Source organism: Terrapene carolina, unplaced genomic scaffold (assembly GCF_002925995.2).
Source record: "Terrapene carolina triunguis isolate 2854851 unplaced genomic scaffold, T_m_triunguis-2.0 Scaffold706, whole genome shotgun sequence".
In the NCBI taxonomy this organism is placed as follows: Eukaryota; Metazoa; Chordata; order Testudines; family Emydidae; genus Terrapene; species Terrapene triunguis.
The window spans coordinates 7,406,106-7,425,366 of NW_020665057.1; the positions used below are offsets into that span (position 1 = coordinate 7,406,106).

General features: G+C 38.7%; 1 protein-coding gene across 5 annotated transcripts in view; it reads left to right on the forward strand.

The window, feature by feature from the left end:
* Positions 1–12,584, forward strand: part of LARP7 (La ribonucleoprotein domain family member 7) — a 38,756-nt gene extending 26,172 nt beyond the window's left edge. For 4 of the 5 annotated variants that reach the window (XM_024216963.2, XM_024216961.2, XM_024216964.2 and 1 more), the window contains 3 exons: positions 1,749–1,908; positions 4,743–4,834; positions 11,485–12,584. In XM_024216963.2, the coding sequence (XP_024072731.1) occupies positions 1,749–1,908; positions 4,743–4,834; positions 11,485–11,565 (333 nt within the window). In that variant the 3' untranslated portion in view covers positions 11,566–12,584. The remainder of the gene's footprint in view (positions 1–1,748; positions 1,909–4,742; positions 4,835–11,484) is intronic. The other variant, XM_024216965.1, reaches the window with a different exon arrangement.
* The last annotated feature ends 6,677 nt before the right edge of the window (positions 12,585–19,261 follow it).

Here is a 19,261-nt window from a genome sequence, read left to right on the forward strand (position 1 = left end):
TAAACTTCAGCATGTGCATACATTTTTGCAAGATCGGGGCCATATCTCTCTTACTGAAAACAAATTGGTGATATGCTTTCAACTGAATCAGTCTTATCTATTTAGGTATTTATAAGCAGCTATCTAAGAGCCAAGAGACATTAATGAGAGAATGTCTGACCTCCTCCCTCCCCCTCGCTCATCACTTGTAATATCTAGGCGCTATTCAGCGTTTGTCTGCATTTACATGTTTTATTGTGTCAGGGGTTTGTGTTACAACATGATGTAATATAGTCAAGGGGATAACAAAGTTTTGATCTTGTTTGTGTAGATGAAATCAAACTGTGTTAGACTCTCCGGTATTTTCAGATATGTAAATCAAATTACTTGCCTGATTTGCATCAGTCTTAAAAAAATAAATGATCTGACCTGTGACTAAGCATGAAAATTCTCAGGAGAAAAGGAAGGACTGTGAAAATATGAATTATAATAGAAAGTCACTCCCCATCTTAACTATGGAGTCACAACCATGACTAGAGAATAAACAGGGCAGACATAACATTTTACAAAATGTTACACAAAAATATTACGATGTTTTGGCTTACTTTCGGAAATTATGGAAATATTTTGTTGCTGGTCTGGTCACCTCTCTGTTGTAAGTCTAGGTTTCACAATACATTCTTGACAGATAAGTGCAAAATACCTTTTGCTGGCTTATTGCATATATTTTAAATGTAACATTATTGCTTAAACATTTCAGTTCTGATTACCAAAATGTTATTTCATGCTACTGAGTGGAGGCGCTTTTCAGAGATCAACCAATAAGCAAATATTCCTGTAAAATTAATTTTGGTAGTCTGCGTAATTTTCTGTGGAAATGTTATGTGGGAATACCAAACTTAGGGGTGAAAAGGTTTTGTTTGGACCACACATGGTCTTGTCAACCTAAGTGCTGGGGGGGTTTTAAGATTCAGCCTTGCAGCTGGAGGGTTAAAAGTAGTGCCTAATTCTTGCATAGAAACATTTTTACTTGCAGTACCTGCTGTGAATGAAATTGACTAGGAATGCGTGATCCCAGTTAATTTCCCTCACAGCAAGTTTCACAGGTAAAGTATTTGATTGAAAGAGTGTGTGTGACTCTTCCTTCTTCAGCTGCTGGTGTCAGTTTTCAGGCAGAGATCATTTGGTATAGGAGAAAAGGAACTCCAGTATCCACTGTAGTGTGCCATGTACTGATTTCCTAACTTCTTTACCGTTCTTGAGCTTTTTCTTTTCATTCTCCACAGTCCTAACCTTAAATAAAATATTTAGGTGTGGAAGTAAATATATTTTTGTTGGACTAACATATGAAATGGAAATACTATTGCATTATATAATTATTGTTCTGCTGTCATCCCTCCTAATGACTGTAAAGAACATCAACAAGGGTTAGCTGTTGAGTGGATTCATAATAGATCTATCCTGGGCTTGGGTTCTTGGGACACATGCAACTCTGAGGTAAATTATATAACCTCAATCTAGTAAACATTGACTATTCATAGATTTTCTTCTGAAAACTCAATAAATGTTAGCCAGAAATTATTTGACATCAGATTCGTTTATTAATGTAATAAAGTTCCACTTTCACTTCCTTGTAACTGACTTTAGAGAATATTTCCCAAGCCATTGCTCCTTTGTATGCACCTTGGATTTTCAAAGGACAGTATTTGAAAATACTGCAGTTTATTTTTGTTCTGGCTAACTTGTCTGAGTTCTCTTTTGTGCCACAGGATGTTCTAGCAATAATAGCTGATGTTGCTTATGTTGACATGCTGGAAGGAGATACAGAGTGTCATGTTCGGTTTAAAACTCCTGAAGATGCACAGGTTGTAATGAAAGCACATAAAGAAATTCAGATTAAAAACAACTGGAAACTTGAGGTCCTAACTGGTAAGATGTTTATTAAAATATATGCATGAGAGATAGCTCCTAGGAACTAAGAGCAGGACTGTTGCTGCATTTTAACTTTATTGCTGATATTCAGTTAAGATACTTTTCTGCATCATGTATAAATTACAGAATCAATATTTTGGTTTTATATCATTATTTCTTCTTGTCGCTATTCTCCCTTTTCTACAAAAACTATAGCGTCAAAACCTCAAGCATACTATGTCACTTTTTCTTTGTCAAAATGTGTTGGTATTTTAAATTGGTTGTCTTAACCAGGCCACATAATTTTATTCTTACAAGAGTGGTCATTTGACTTTACATAACTTCAACTGGCAGATCACTTTTTGGTTTCAGTGACAATGGATAGTTGTCACTGCAGTGAACCATATTCCTATTCCACTTTTCAGCCTTATAATTACAATGTGATGGTGAAAGGCAAGTGCGTGTCTCTAGGACATTTGGAATAATGAATTTTATGGAAATTTATGACTAGACTAGCTGATGACTATACAGGTATAGTTAAAGTGATAAAACTATCTTAGTTTGGATGCAGTTATACTGGTATAAAGATGTAGTATAGCATATTGCCGCTAGGGAAGTGGAGCGCCTTTATTCTGGTATAACTGTGTCCTCACTAGGGCTTTTACCAGTATAACTCTGGCCTTGTCTACAGATGGAATTTATTCCAGTATAGCTATTCTGCTTTAAATTCACACTCTACCTTAATCTGAAATAATTTTAATATGTAGGCAAGCTCTTTGTCAGTGATTTAAAAAAAAAAACACAACACCCACCTAATCTACATAGTTAGACCAGTAAAACTTTGAAGTGTAGACCAGCCTCTAGATAAAACCCAAAATGACTAAAGAACAGAACAAAAGGAAATAGAAACCATGCACCAAATAAAGGACAGGTCTGTAAATACAAATATTTTACTGAAACTGGTTTATTTTACCACAGACCAATAATGGATCCTCAAACTGTGGCCTTGATCTGGCATTTTGATCTGCATAGGTGTAGCAGTCCACCCAGTGGATCACAATGCAGGATCAGGGAATAGGGACTTACTATCATTGTTAATAGAGCCTCAACCTGCCTTAAAGTGATAGGTCAAGGAGCTCAATCCGTTTATCTTAACGAAGAGGCAGTTAAGGGGTGACTTGATTACAGTCTGTAGGTATCTACATGGGGGAACAAACCTTTAATAATGGGCTCTTCTGTCTAGCAGAGAGAGGTATAACACTATCCAGTGTCTGAAAGTTGAAGTGAGACAAATTCAGACAGGAGCGTAATTAACGGTTGGAACAATTTACCCAGGGTCATGGTTGGTTCTCCATCACTGACAATTTTAAAATCAAGATTGGATGTTTTTCTAAAAGATATACTGTAGTAATTATTTTGGGGAAGGTCGGCCTGGGTTATACAGGAGGTCAGACTAAATGATCACAATGGTTCCTTCTGGCCTTGGAATCTGGCTGTGTCTACACTACCACTTTAGCGCTAAAACTTGAGTCGTTCAGGGGTGTGAAAAAACTCCCCCCGAGCAATAAAAGTTTTAGCGCTGAAAAGTCCCAGTGTAGACAGCGCTTTTCCTGTCGATAAAGCTAGCACCCCTCATTCGGGGTTGTTATTTTTTTATCACCGGGAGAGCTCTCCCCCGGTGATACAGCATGACTACACTGCCCACGTCACAGCACGGCCGCGCTGTAACATGGGCAGTGTAGACATACCCTCAGGGTATATCCACACTTAAACCACTATACCGACACAACTGCAGCTGTACCACTGTAGTGCTTCAGTGTAGACATTACCTACACTTCCCGTCAGTGTAGGTAATCCACCTCTATGGGAGGCTGTAGTTAGGTCAACGGAAGATTACATCAATCTAGCATTGTGTACATCGGGGTTAAGTCGGCATAGCTATGTCTCTCGGGACTGTGGATTTTGCACACCCTTGAGAGGCATAGCTACACCCATGTAAGTTCCCAGAGTAGACCAGACCTAAGAGCCATAATGTAAGCATTTATTTGTCATGTTAATTCTTAAGCAGAGTTCTGTTGGAAGTTTGTGATCTACTGAATGCAGCAATATTTCATTTTGAGATGAAGCTTTGCCTTTAAACCGTTCCAGTTCTGAGATCCAAAGACAATCTGAAGAAATACAGCATTTACTTTTCAAGTTATAATATTACTGTTCTTTATTTTTACTCTCTATTTAGCCTTCAGTATTTTAACATTGTCAAGTAAGACTAGAGTGTTACAGTTGGGGTTGATGGACCTTGGCTTTGCAGGGGACTCTTACTTTACCATAGATCCCTTTCTGGGTTTGTAGTGCTCTCCAAGTCATTGTTTAGGGGTTTTTTTGTTTTTTTTTTTAAAATCAGCTCATTGAAATGAAAATAAGTAACTTTTAACCATCAAAAAATTTCCCAGACTTGACCTCAAAACAAAGATGATTTTGGGGGAGCAAATTTCCTCTCTGCTTTTTTCCCCTGTGCCTTCCTCCCCCACATAAAAATATTCTTTCAGATTAACACAAAGTCAGTGATTGAAGATTTATATGTATGCCTAATGTTGTATTTAAAACTACTTTTATTGAAATGAGCTTCCATTTTAAAATGAGGTTTTCCTCCTCTCATAATGAAAAGGGATTAACCTGTTCTTACACAGAAGTTCCTTCCTTGCTGAGAACTGAAGTGCCAGGTTTCATCCACAAATATTGTTCACATGGTTATACATATTAAAATAAGTTGACCTGGCCATGACAGATAAAATGCTGCGTTCTTTATATTGGATAACCTTATTAATGCACTATCACTTCATGTGTATGTCAAGGTGATCATGAACAGCGGTACTGGCAGAAAATTTTGGTGGACAGACAAGTTAAACTTAACCAACCTAGAGAAAAGAAGCGAGGCACAGAGAAGGTAAAATAAGTTTGAATAGTGGATTGTCTGGATTTATATTTATTTTTGTGTAACAGTGATTGAAATGTGATTTCTGTGATCAAAAGCATGGGTGAAAGGGAAATATCTGTATTTTTCCTCAACTTCGTGATCTTCCGCTCCACTTTCGTCTCTTATCTTATCCTGATGACTTGGCAGTAGATTTTACAGTCAAATGCTACAGCAAAGTAGGGAGCACTTGGTTACTGCAGGGTCCAGTTGCTACATGTAGAAAATAAAAATGAATGATTTGCCCACCTAGACACTGGTGTTCTGAAGCAGTCACTGCTAATGAGTTTTGTGTTTGCATGTAGTTAAAGAATTCTGATTTCTGGTTCTAAGAGGTAAGACAGCTTTACATTTAATGGAATAAATTGATTGGTCTGAATAGTATTTTAAAGCTGCAAAACAATGCATTTCAAATGGAATTTAAAAGGATTTATGTGCTGTTCCATGATAAAGTTAAGGGGTCTGATTATACTAGTATTGCCAACTCCTGTGATTTTTATCACGAGTCTTTCAATATTTGGTGTTTTCCTTAAACCTCTAGCTCAGGGGTAGGCAACCTTTCAGAAGTGGTGTGCCGAGTCTTCATTTAGTCACTCTAATTTAAGGTTTCGCATGCCAGTAATAAATTTTAACATTTTTAGAAGGTCTCTTTCTATAAGTCTATAATATATACCTAAACTATTGTTGTATGTAAAGTAAATAAGGGTTTTAAAATGTTTAAGAAGCTTCATTTAAAATTAAATTAAAATGCAGAGCTCCCCAGATCGGTGGCCAGGACCCAGGCAGTGAGAGTGCCACTGAAAATCAGCTCGCGTGCCGCCTTCGGCACACATGCCATAGGTTGCCTACCCCTGTTCTAGCTCATGGTGTCAGGCAATTACATGAGAATGTCGGCTTTTATTTAAAAGCAAGTAAGCTCACAGCCCTCATGGTTGCGGAGAAAAGCTTGTAAACATGAACCCTTAAAGTCTCAAAAACCAGATGGTAAAAAAAAAAAATCAAAATTTTTTTTAATTATTATTATTATTATTATTATTTGGAGCGTGACTCATGATTGAACAGTTTGTATTGCATACACGGTGTTGGAGACCAGACCATGAGGAACACTCCCTGCTACATCTGTGCTCTTGTGTGTGCACAAACTTGCACGTTTACTATCTATGGATGAGATTCTGTGCTACACCAGAACTTACAGCCCAAGAGGGTGTTGGGGGAGGGGCAGGGGGTTCAGAACCCTAACAATTCTAGACTGCTGAGGGCCAGAATGGTCCCAATGGAACCTAGGCTCTGCCCATAATCGCTATTCTTGCATAGCCCCCTAGTGTAGACACAGCATCTGCTGACAGGAGGACTTCTGTCAGCATAGTAATACAGTACCATCTTCCTGAACGATATTAGCTATGCTTACAGAAGCCCTCTTCTGTCGGCATAGCTGTGTCTATGTTGGGGGTTTTGCCAGCACAGGTATATAGCCCAGGGCTGTCTAAGGCCAGGTCTACTCTACAAGCTTCTGCCACCATACAGTATTGCCAACCCCAAATGTTGAAAACTCATGAGTCAGGCTCACCAAAAATAATGAGATTATGAAAAAATAATAGATTTGGTCTTCTTTTTATTTGTCTTCTGCTTTTTGAGCCTTTAGGGTGCACTGGGGTCACATTTTGAAACTTTCTCCACAGCCAGAAGGGCTAGAACTTACTTTTTCTTTAAGCATGAAGGCTGAAATCATCACATATCCACTTGACTTCTTTTTAGGAAAACAGTGATTATTCACCCCTTCTTGTCAACTATTGAGAATAGGCCTCTTCCATCTTAATTGAATTGACTCGTTAGTACTGTGACCCCCCCCCACTTAGTAAGGCAACTCCCATCTTTTCATGTGCTATAATATTTATTCTGCTTACTGTATTTTTCACTCCATGCACCTGATGAAGTGGGTTTTAGCCCACAAAAGCTTATGCACAAATAAATTTGTTAGTCTCTAAGGTGCCACAAGAACGCCTCATTGTCATTTTTTAGTGATTATCATGAGAGTTGGCAACACTGTGATCTGGCAGAGGTGGGAAGAATTGTGATCCTCGAGTGACATAGCTGTCCTGACATCAGCCTAACTGTGTGTAGACACAGTTATACTGGCAAAATTGTACTTTTGCTGGTATAGTTTATTTCGCTTGCAGAAGCCGGTATAAGTTGTAACGGCAAAAGTTGAATCCATACTAGAGAAGCGCTCCTAGTGTAAACCTGGGCTAAGTTTTTGCTGCCCAGAATCTTTGTAGAACTGTGCACCTAAAATTCTCCTCGCACCCTGTTGCCACCCCTTAAGCCACTGTTTGTTAAGGGGTTCTTGCAAAACAGTTTGTAGCTGTCATTTTCAGTTCCTGCCCTGGGAATTTCTCCTTTGCCTAGATCTGGGGCTTTTAGAGTCCCTTTACACCACTCTGTCCCCTTTACCTTGTGTACAAGGGCTGGAGAAGGGGTGAGAATCTCACCTTACATATTATTGCCTTGATCACCGTATATCCACTGCAAGTAAGGTCTTCTGTTTGAATTTTAAAATAACCCTTTTGTTTTCACCTGTAAAACTGGAAAATCATCTGGTTTTCTTGACCAGTCTTAGTTTCCCAGTTGCATATATAGATGAAAAGGAAAAAAATCTTGTATGGCTGCATTGCTGCTTCCTTCTTCAGGTAAAAATGCTATTAGCAGTATTTTTTACATATAATATTATAATATTTCATATAATTATTGAATGTTCTCTGAGCTCTCACATAGGTAAAGCTACCATACAGGGATTTGTTGTTGCCATTTTTGATTAAATGATGGATTTTAATTTTTTTTTTGTTTTTAAATCAAGGGTTTGATTTTCCCCCCTTCCCCTCCCCCCCCCCCCCCCAACCTCCCAAAGGTTCCATTGACTTCAGCTGGGGTTGTGGAAACTCAGCACCCAAGTTTCTAGCGCTTCTTGTTGTGAAGATAGTACAGTATTTGCTGTGCAAATTGATGTAAGGTAGCCTGTAATGTGTAACTCATCTAGGCTTGCAAAAATAAACTCTCAGTTCTGCCTAACAATAGCAGCAGCAAAAGGTGCAAACTCTCACTCCTCCCCCTCTCCCATCACCTTTCAACCCAGAGAGGTGTTAGCTTCAAAGCCTAGTCAGGTCTATTTAAATGCTAACATTAGTAAGCAAGGCTTTTTGAGAGGAATGATTAACGGAAGTCAGATAACTTTAACTCTTTCACTGCTCTTTGATAGTCTGTGTTCCAACTGGAATTTCAACAACTCTAATATCTGTTTTTTGCCCTGCTCATCACTGTTCATTTATAACTGTCAAACCTTTGTTAAAGATCCTTCAGAATTAGTTATGTTTTTTTCTTTGAAGTCACAATTTAGGAAAGCAAGAAAATTATTGTAATAAAAACTTTCATAATTAAGGCTGTACAGTTCACGAAGACATTACAGTTAAGAACTAATACTGGGAATGGGCAACAGGGGATGGATCACTTGATTACCTGCTCTGTTTATTCCCTCTGGGTTCCTGGCATTGGCTACTGCCGGAAGACAGGATACTGGGCTAGATGGACTTTTGATCTGACCCAGTATGGCCGTTCATATGTTCTTAGCATTAAAAGGATATAGTCTGAATAGAATCATAATTCTAGTTGGAAACTCGTCTGTCATAATTTAAAATGATCTTCCAATTATATGAATAAATCTGAGGGTGACACACTGAATGCTGAAGGTCAGGATATATTGAAAAGAGTATTTGTCAGACTTACCTGGTACTTGGCTCTTCTCTAAAGAATTAGGCATCGTTTTTGTTCACTCTACGCTCCAGCTTGGGCTCTGCCTACATTAAATAAATGTGCACCAGTGCAATGTTTGAGCACCGATGTAAGGTGGGGCTTACAAAGCACTACCATCAATTCAGAACAGGGCTGTGTGCTCGTGGTTTCTACTGCAGTACAAGCATTTGGTGCAAGCACAACAGTGTGCGCACACACAATTGGTTTAGTTTAACCATTTTATATTCATATAAGCAACTTTAATTATAGGTAAGGCTTTACAGTGGTGCTCCAAAGTTAGCTGTACCGGTGTAAGCCCTGCTGTATAACTGCATCAATGTAGTTAAAGTGGTGCAAGTTTCCCTAGTATAGGCTGGGCTTTATTCACAAGAACATCTGTCTTCCTACACACTTTCTACCTAGACTTGAAAGAAATTGAGGTACTTTTGTCTGTTCCTTGTTTCTTTGTATTTTCTCTGCTTCCTTTACTATATTTCATCCGATATATCTGCTATAACATGCATCTGGCTTGTGTTCTGGAGGATAGTGAGGGTGCCATAGAGTGAGTCTATACTTCTGCTGTTGCGGTACACAGGGCCTATCTACACGCAGACTTGCACAGATTTAGTTAAATCAATGCATGCCCCAGTATGGACACTATATCAATTTTGACTCAATATCCTCCAGAACACAAGCAAGATGTTTGTGTGGACAAGACCACAGTTTTTTTTAAAGTTGGTGATTTAAGATAATTGATAAGATTCTGTGTCTTTAGGTAAATCTCAGCAGAAGTTGTCATCTGTCTTTGTAGATTTATTAAGGCCCTAAAGGTGTACAGTGTATATATGTAAGATTACGTTGTTTGTTTTTTTTTAAAGTAAGTTTATTGGGGAAAAAACAAAAAACAGTTGCATAGATGTGAGTCACCATGGATCCAGTGATGGCAGAAATTTCCTTAAATTCTCACTTTTGTTTAAAATAGACTTTTGTGGTATCCCATTTAATTTCTTCAGATTGGGGACAAAAAAGCTGAATCTGCAAGTTAACTAGTAGTGCGGTTTGCTTCCCACGAGGGTAAAACATGAGCATTTTTGCATTTCATATTACTTTGGACTGAGAGCTTTTCCCAGCTATTGTTCTTAATCTCCAAGGAGTGAGGGGAGGTTTGCTGTTGCCACGTGAGTTATGTGGTGTGTGCTGTGATAAGAGAGAGGGGTTGAAAGTATGAGAGTAGAAATGGAAGAAAATTTGCAGCTCACATGTTAGTTGTGGTTTGAAAAACTGAGGACCTCTCTTGGACTGGCCTAATATTTTGAGCCTGTGTCGAAGAAGGAGGGCCCTCTGGCCAGCAACTGGACAGTGGACGATAGAATTGCTTTTGTAGTGGGAGAGTTCCCTGTGGCAAAACAGGGAATTTTTTTATCCCTGTTTTGGGATATCCAATTTTTTTTGTTTGTTTTTTTTGTTTAAAGATTCCAAGTTCTCCCAATGTCTTTATGGTGAGTTCTGTGTGCTGCTGTGCAAGAGACTAGGTGTTGATTTCCTGGCTAGGCTATCCAGGGCTGGGAGTGCGGAGGATATAGCATGCTACAGATCTGTAGGGGAGCCACTGCCTCACGTTCATTACTCTGCATCAACTCTTGTGGCTCAGCTACAAATGAAGGTAGAGCTCCAACAATGGCTCTGTCTATCCTCCCTCTGCAAAGGTGGTAAATAAGTTGCCATGACAGAGAGCCTTGAGGTTAGGGGAACAGGGTTAGGGGAATGGTGCAAGGCCCTCTGGTCAACGATGAAATAGTTGTTAGGCAGGTCTTCCGTTAATGCCAGTAAAAACGGGACTCCTTCCCTTGGAATGTTCATTTTTATTATTATACTATATATAATGTAATATCGTTTTTAAAATTATACAGGCAGCCTTGGATTTTGAGGTTTGTTTGATTCACAGTTTTTTTTTTTAAAGCTATAAATGCTTATTTCTAAAATGTACCATCAAGTCAAATTGAAGGGTTGAGAGAAATTGTCAGTAATACCACAATTTAACATTTATAATTTCATATGCCTTACAAATACTAACTAATCCTCAGGACCCTGATAAGAGAGGGGCTATCTCCATTTTACAGATAAGGGAACTGAAACACAGAGAGGTCATTGATAGAGCTGGCATTTGAACTCAGGATTCCTAGGCCCAAGCTCATTCCTGTGGCCAATACTGTTTACATTCAGATGAGTAGTCATTAGATTTGCAATACATAATGCATTGTTTTCCCAATCTAGGGGATGGGCCTTCTTCTGGATTTCAGTCTTTTGTCTCTCCAGAAACTGACTCTAGAAAATGACATAGCATTCCTGACAAATTTATTTCTTTAAGGTTTGATCCTGCTATAGTTAAGTAAGTAAGAGCTTGAAGCCGCAAAGAACTAGTCCATTTAAAAATGGCTATGAAGGTTTTGTTTGAGGTCTTTGGGTTGTGTGTGTTTAACTATCAGTTCCTTTCCTCCCTCCCTCCCTTCCCCCACGTTCGATGGGACACTGGGATGGAATGTTAAAGGAATGTTAAAGATACTAATCTGTCCAGAGATTAAGGGAAAACTTTGTGCTATTTGTGTACTTTCTGATGGTTCCTATATGCTACTGAGCAAAATAATATCAGGAGCCACTTCATTTTTGGTATCAAGAGAACTATGCTCTGTACAGATTGGTTCAGTTGTTCAAAGATTAGTTATCTTCTGTGAGACCTGCTAGCATGATTATGACTTTGATATAAACCTGTAATCTGAATGCAGTTTTTCTTTCACCTTTACTTCAATGTTATGTTTTGTTTTTGTTTGTTTTTTTTGTAGCTGATTGCCAAAGCTGAAAGAATGAGACTTGCAAAGACACAAGAGACACGTAAACATATCCGCTTCTCTGAAGATGACTGACCTAAAATTGATTTTATTCTGTAAAAGGATATTTAAAATAGTCACTGGATATTTTAATGAAACCATAAACTGTTCTTATGAAGAAGTCAAAAACCAGTCCATTTGCTTCATAATTCTTCAGTATGCAATTTTATTCTAAATTCAATTTTTAAATATGTTGAGTGTTTGCTGCTCCTGAGCCTGTAGGTAAAGCTTTCTGGGAAAACGTATCAAACAAGGTCTTGCTTTGTTTTACATTTAGTTTTACTTCTAATGAATTTTTGTATATTGCAGTTTTATAAACTGAATTATAGAAAAGAACAAATAAAATGTTTTCGAAATTGACAATATTAATTTGACTTTTGTTTTAAAAAGATCAGCAAAGAGTAATGTGAATAATAAAGCTAATTTATGTTAAATAAATTGAGGTCTCTGCTTCCTCCATCAAATTGTGGAGGAAAAAAGTAGAAAGATTGAAATTATAGTAAACACAGAATAGATAATTTATCTAAAATCATATTTAAATACTTTAGGGCTGTCAGAATATTGGAGTGTCACAGAGGTGGTGGGCAGGCTGAAAAGAAACCTACTGAATATGCCAAAAATTAATTTAACAGCTCATTCCTTAAAAAGATCTTCTTTGGAACAAGTTTTGCAAGCATATCTGTGAGGAAGGTAAATAAGAAAACATTTACATTTGTTGTTTGAGAATTCTAGTTCCATAAGTAACTCCTATTTATAGCTAAAAGTGTATATATTATGCAATTTATGTGTTAAAGATACAATCTAGTGCACTTGAATATTTCACATTGCATTGTAGGTTGACAGTATGAAATATTTTATAGCATAATTTTATTTCTACAGCTTGAGCTGTGGGTTTCAGTCTTGGACAGAATAATGGTTAAATATATGAATGATCAGCCCTAGTCTTTGAAGTTATCTCTCCATTAATGTAAAGAGAAGTTTACACTTTTGTTTGTGCTTTATTGTTTGTGTCTGATTGCAGAGCAAATAAGACACTAACTCGTTGATCTACAAAATGTGAACACTGCTAGTTACAATCAGAAGGGTGAACAACTTGTTTTAAAAATAGAGGTACATTCCTAAAATATCAGCATAATCTATTTAAATAAACTAAGTCAGTGAAATGCATCGATTTTCTGTGCCCATAGATTGTGTTGCTGGCAAATTACAGGAGCAGTGTAGGTGTTTGTACTAGTCTCTCACACTGTGCTGGTGATATCAGTATATTTCTACTGTATGTAGCGATGATCGTTCATGGTGCAACACCGAGCCACACAATTCTGCCATTATTGACAGCCACTGTTACACAGTCATGGAGAGGAGGGAACCAAAGAAGAGAGAAACCTGGGGAAAATACTAGAAAAGGAGGCGACATTAGATAATACAGAATTGACCAATCTGGGGGTGGGATCAGACTGTTTCAGAGAGGAATGAAGCAGAGCAATAGGAACAAGGAAGGTTTCCTGAACATAGAATTCCACAATTTGCTTTGTCATTGCGTGCTTGTTCCTGTGGCGGCCCCTCCTGTGTGTGGCACACACGCTCCAGGAACAGTGCTGGCCTGGTAGGCTCAGGCAACTGTTAATTTGCACAAGCTTCTGTCCTTTGCTCCCACACCATTCAGCTCAACCACAAGAGTGAGTACATGCCTCCGAGCCAGCAGTGGGTGTGACCACACCCCAAGCAGTATTTAGATGTAGCTATCTGTGGAATGAAGGGGAATAAGAGGGTAGAGTAGAGAGGGAGCAAAAATTAGGAGATCGAAATAGATTTCAAATAGTGACAAAAAATATGCAGGAAAAAATACAAGATAAGATAAAAATTGAGACTAGAGAGAGAAAATGGACAGAAAGAAGAGAACATGACTAGTGGTTTGAGGCTATTGTACAAGAGGATATAAGGAGATGTGCTAAGAACCACTGTGTTTTAAATCCTCCTCACACAAAATCAAATTAGCCTCTGAGTTTCACCAATATTTGGAAGTTCTCTTTTTTGCAGCTTTCAGACTATTAAAAATCCTAACAAACATATAAAATGTTTAATTTTCTGCCTGGTAAGACATTTCATTATAAAGCAGGGTTATTCTTTTCTTTCACTGAACCTTCCATGTTTTGCACAGGGCTGAGATGGCAATGGTCTGTAAAATAAATCATGTACCCATCTTTAGTGCCACTGATTTTTTTTTTTTTTTTTTTTACAAATGGAACCTTCCCTACCCCTTAGTTCCTCTCCATGTTTGCATTAGCCTAAGCGCTTAAACAAGGAGAAGTGTTTTTCCATTTTCTTTATTTAAAGTCCTGCTTAGATATATCATATGCCCTTGTTGAGCTCCTAGCCCCATTGAAATCAATGTCAAAACTCCCATTGACATTGACTTCAGTGGGGGTTAGGGGTGGGGTTAGGATTCCATCACATGCTCTTTCTGAAGAAATAAACAGGAATTTTGCCAGTGACTACAAATGGACCAGAGCTCTTCTGCACAGACCAAGTATGAGCCATCTGCTCTTCCATGGGAAGAATAGATGTAAGTTTGTCAGAATGGCTTACATATTTTTTTTTAAGGTTAAATTTTATAATAGTTGCTCTGTTTGTTCTTGTGCCTTGCCACTGCAATAAGAGGATTCTGTCTGTTGGAGATGTATTTAGCAAGACTATCCCAAAACAGAGATGTAGCCCTCCTTTCACCTTTTTGTCTTTCCAAAGGAGTGTACTGTCTAACTCCTACTGGGAATCTCTACCCAAGGTTGAATTGGTTTTTTGGTGGAGAATATTACCATCTGGAACTTCCATGTTCTTACACAGTGCCTTTTATTATGTAGAATAATCTGTTCATGGCTCAGCCACAAATGGGGCAACTTTAAATTGTGGGGGCCAGTCCATTTTTCACAAATAATACAACTTGACTCAGAAAAAGAGATGTCACTGATGCCTCATGCTGCAAAGTAATCCTTGATCTTTGGTTATTTCACATATTTTGTTGCGTCTCCCATCTCCTAGAGCAGTGGTCTCCAAACTTTTTTGATCATGCACCCCTATCAGTAAAAAATTTTTGAGCACGCGCCCCCTGCTGCGCCGAAGCAAAAAAAAAAAAAAAAAACTTCTCCCCCCCCCCAAAAAACTAAAGCACAAAAAAAAAAAAAAAACCCCGCTCCTCCTGCCACGCACCCCACTTTGGAGACCACTGTCCTAGAGTATCTACTTTTTATAAGAACATAGTTATTCCATGTTGTGCCTGGAGCAGTCTTTAATTGAAGCAGCTCTTAGTTCATGACCTCAGTAGGCTTAGGAACTTGAAACATGTTCAGTACCAGCAGCATGTTTTTAATGCGGTTACGTTTTTTACCTCCGTCTCCTTTTACGTGTCCTTTACAAGGCAGAAATAGGACAGTAAGTATGAGTTAACTGAGGCCACTGGGCACTATCAAAATATAAATGTTAATCTCTTGGTTCTTTACTCAGAAATAATTAAAGGATGGTAAAAATAGGAGTTATCCAACTATGAAACAATTGGATAGTCTTGAAATTAAGAGCTTGGATCTTGGAGTCTCTGATGCCTTATGGAGGATTTCTTACAAGCCATCTTCTCTAGATACCAATCCCTTTCAGACAGTGCAGACTCAACAGACTTCAGCATGGAGGGGGTTTTCCAGCTACACCACTTGTGCCTGGGGAGCATACTTTTTCAGAAGGCTTCCCTGTCTCCTGAGCTGTTCAAGCCTCCCACGTCAGGATTCCTAGGCACTGGGGATGCTTTGGGGGCATAGTGGAAAAGGGCCTTCACACAAAGCAATTCTTTGCAGAGTAGCCTTCTCCCTAACAAAGATGGTTAATCGTGTTTATTAAAGTAGTGCCTAGAGATCAACCAAGATTAGGGCCCCATTGTGCCGGACTCTGCACAAACACAGAGCAATAGGCAGTCCCTGCCTCAAAGAGCTCACATTCTAGATAGACAAAGTATAGGGAAAGGAGTAGAACAGGCAGAGCAGAGCAATCACTGTGATGGCAAAAAACAGCATTTTCGTTTTGCAGTTTCTTTGTGGGATGGTGGAGGTATGTGGAGTGACGCTGAGGTTGAGATTGGAAGGGGGCGCTAGAGCAAACAGGTAATCAGCAGAGGGGAAAGTCCAGTCAAAACTGTAGAATATACTATCCATGTCTGTTGGTCTCTGCATAAGCTGCTTCTGCAGCTGCTCTGCTGGCCTCAGTCTCTGGTTGGGGCCTTTCAGCAGTTTCTTTCCTCTCTGGACACATGGCAGGGGGAGGGGAGGCACCACATGTGTCCTAGTGGCCCCTAGAGGTGGGGGGTGTACTCAAACCTACCTGAGGCAGGAAATTTGGGATAGGAAGCACAGCTTTGTTGTCAAATCTGCCATTACTGTTCAGATTCGAAAACCCCTATGAGCTGAATAAGTTTTTCAAAAACGCACTCCTGACTTATGCTAAGTAAATGTAATATTTGCTCTTGAGGATTAAGGTCAGGGCTCTGAAGGGAGGCATTCTCATCATATCTAGTCCTTCAGACACCTATTGATTTGTTTAAATTCCTCCTCTTACACTGATATTTTAATTCATTATCCTGTTGAATTCATGACAAGGTAGTGGTTTTCCAGAAGAATTCCATATTGCACAAGTAAGCTACTCAGCTACAGCTTCTTGAGTTTGCCCAACATTGTTTCCAAAAACAGAGCCCCAAAACATCAGTGGATCTCTCCTGTACTTCATAGTTGGTAACTGCCATTCACTTATTCATGCCTGCTGTTCTTGAACAGGCTGCATACGTATACATTCACAGTGAATGTTTCACAATCTGATCCTTATCAGACAGAAACGTGTGCCAGTTTCCAGCCTCTCTTTTAAGTGAGTTTAACACATGCTCATATTTAACTTTTATGTAGTGGTTTCAAGAAACCATTGAACAGATCTTTCTCCTAAATATGAATTCGTATCATACTGGCTAGTGTTATTTTTAATTTGTAAGCAAAGAGCCCTGATGAGGCAGAGCTGAAGCAGTAGGGCCTGCATGTTCTCTAGTGGGAAGCAGAGCCTCTTCATGTGCACACTTCATGTCTTTTGTGGGATTTTCTGTCTCACTTTGTTCCTACTCTTAACGGTGTAGAAAAGACTTTTTATCTTCAATTTTTTCTACCTCACTAATGTTCATTTTATAGTTTGTTTTGATCTTGTTCTTTATTACTGTATGTACCTTCTGGACCAATCATAGAGTCTTAAAATTCCACCTGTTCTGTATGGGATTTCCATTGAATAACACTGAGTTCCTGAAAAGACTTGCTTGTGTGGAAAGTGTGTACTTTGCAGTGAAAGAACATTCTAAATCATTAATTGTTTCCTGTGTGTGGATTCAGCATCCCCAAGGACTATTTCACTGTCTTTATCTCCATTTAGTTCTTTTGCTTTTACTATCTTAATGTTGTTTTTCCCATGAATGCCACCTATTGTGCCATGGTGTTTTATCTTGCACAACTTAACATCTGTGTTTATGAGTTGTGGTTACAAATTGCATCAGTTACACTAATTTTTAAGAACACACTATGTAGCCTAGCTGAAATTGGAATTTAAACTGGTTCTTGAAGGTTGCCAAATAAACTAATCACATTCTCAAAGTCAGGCTGTCTCCTAAAGCAAATTAAAATATTATCACTATGACTGAAGTCCAGAGGAGTTTGCCCACATAGGAACTGGAGGATTTAGGCCTATATTCTAATCAGTTATTTGTATTACACTAGTGTCCAGTGGCCCCAACCAGGATTGGAGCCCATTGTGATGCACTCAGTACAAACACATAGTTAAGTCCCTTCCCCAAAGAACTGACAGAGTTTAATTTAACTTTCCTGTGAATGCCCCCCATGCCCTCAGTTCTCCATACAAGTCATCAATAACATTATTTTCTCTGTTAAAAATGTTCCTAAAGTTCTATGAAGCATCTCCCTTGCTACAAACTGTGATATCCAGCATAACAAAATCTGACCTTATTAAAACTGATCCAGGTCAATAACATTGGTAACATTTTTTCATGGGGGGGGGGGGGAGGGGGCTTATCAATTGATTTACTTGACAGCCCTCAAACTAATCAAAATTCCAATCTGTCAGGCCACACATCATATCTTTAAACATTAATATCAATGGTGCTCTAAAACTTATAATTCTGTATCTGTAGAGAAGTCAGGATTGGGGTCTAAGTCATGTGTTGTATCTAGGAATTCAATTCCTAGCTCTGTTATAGCTAAGTGTTCAGTTGGTCTTACTTCTTCTCTATCCCGCTGTTTGTCATCTGGAGGTGCTACCCAACTATGTTGGCCTCCATCATTGCTGTAGCTGAATGTCTCACCGATGTTTATTTATCCTCGCAGTACCCCTGTGAGTTAGGGAAGTAGTAATATCCCATCTACAGATAGGAAATTGGGGCACAGAGAATTTAAGTGAACAGCTGTGGCAGTGCCAGAAAGAGGACCAGATCTCCTGAGTCCCAGTCCAGTGTATCAATCACAAGACCATCCTTCCTCTGTATTAATACATATCCACATATAGAATGTAAAATTAAAGCAATTGAATAAAGATAGGGATTTTCTTTCAGCCATGTATAATCTGCTCATTCTCTGTGATAAAATGCAATAAATAACCCATTAATTACATATAATCAGACTATCATCTGCACAAAGCAGTTGGACTATCCCTCATAAAAAATGTATATTTAATTTTAATACTGTTCTACAGAGCTTTGAATACTTTTGTAAATTATCTGAATTGTTATGAATACTTTGATATGTTCCCAATTTGCCAATATAATGTAGCTAGAGGCACAACATTTAAATATCTGTAAAACCGGTGCTGTATAGTGGTAAAGCAACGCAGCAAAAATGCGATGGTTAGTCAAATGCCACAAACTCCTTTTCTCAGAGTCGTATTTTAGTCACAGAAATCAGTTAAAAATCTCAAAATGTAACACAATATTCCCCAATTTGAGGGATTTTACCTCAGACATGTGGCTCTGGGTTCAGAAGGCCAAACAGTTGCTGACTTCCTCTTCTTCATGCAGCTGCTTCTATGGCCGCTTCCTGGAGCACCTGTGTGAGCCCGAGTTCCTTTTAATGCCTCATTTGCCTGGCACAATGCAGGGATTCTACACCCTACCACAGACCTAGAATCAGGAACCCCAGAGCTTTAATCTCAGCTCTGAGGAAAAAATGCCCCTTCTGGCAAGTCATTTAGGGCTTAATCTGGCTGCTACCCCATTGACTTCAATAGGAGCAGGATCAAACCCTTAAGCTCTTGATTTCTCCATCTGTAAAATAGGGATGATATTGCACAGGTTGTTGTGAGGATCAATCAGATGGTGTTCGCTTGGTTCATTTGGAAAAAGGATCACTAATCAAATAAGGGAGTTAAAAATCTGCAAGTAAAATCAGCACAAAGTGATTTTTTTAAAGGTCCTATTGATTGTATCTAAAGTTCTTTATAAGCAACAGACTATTGTACAGGCCAGCAAAGCCATTTGATTTGTAACAATTGTCAACTTATTATATAAGAGTGCTGCTTTGTTACCTCTCGCTAGGATTGTTCTGGATTTGTACTATGTTCCTAACAATCCTATTACATCAAGATACTCATTTTTTTGGACATTTGGTTTTGGCATGTATTGGAAAATGTCTTAAATGCAAACACACACCCAGTTTTT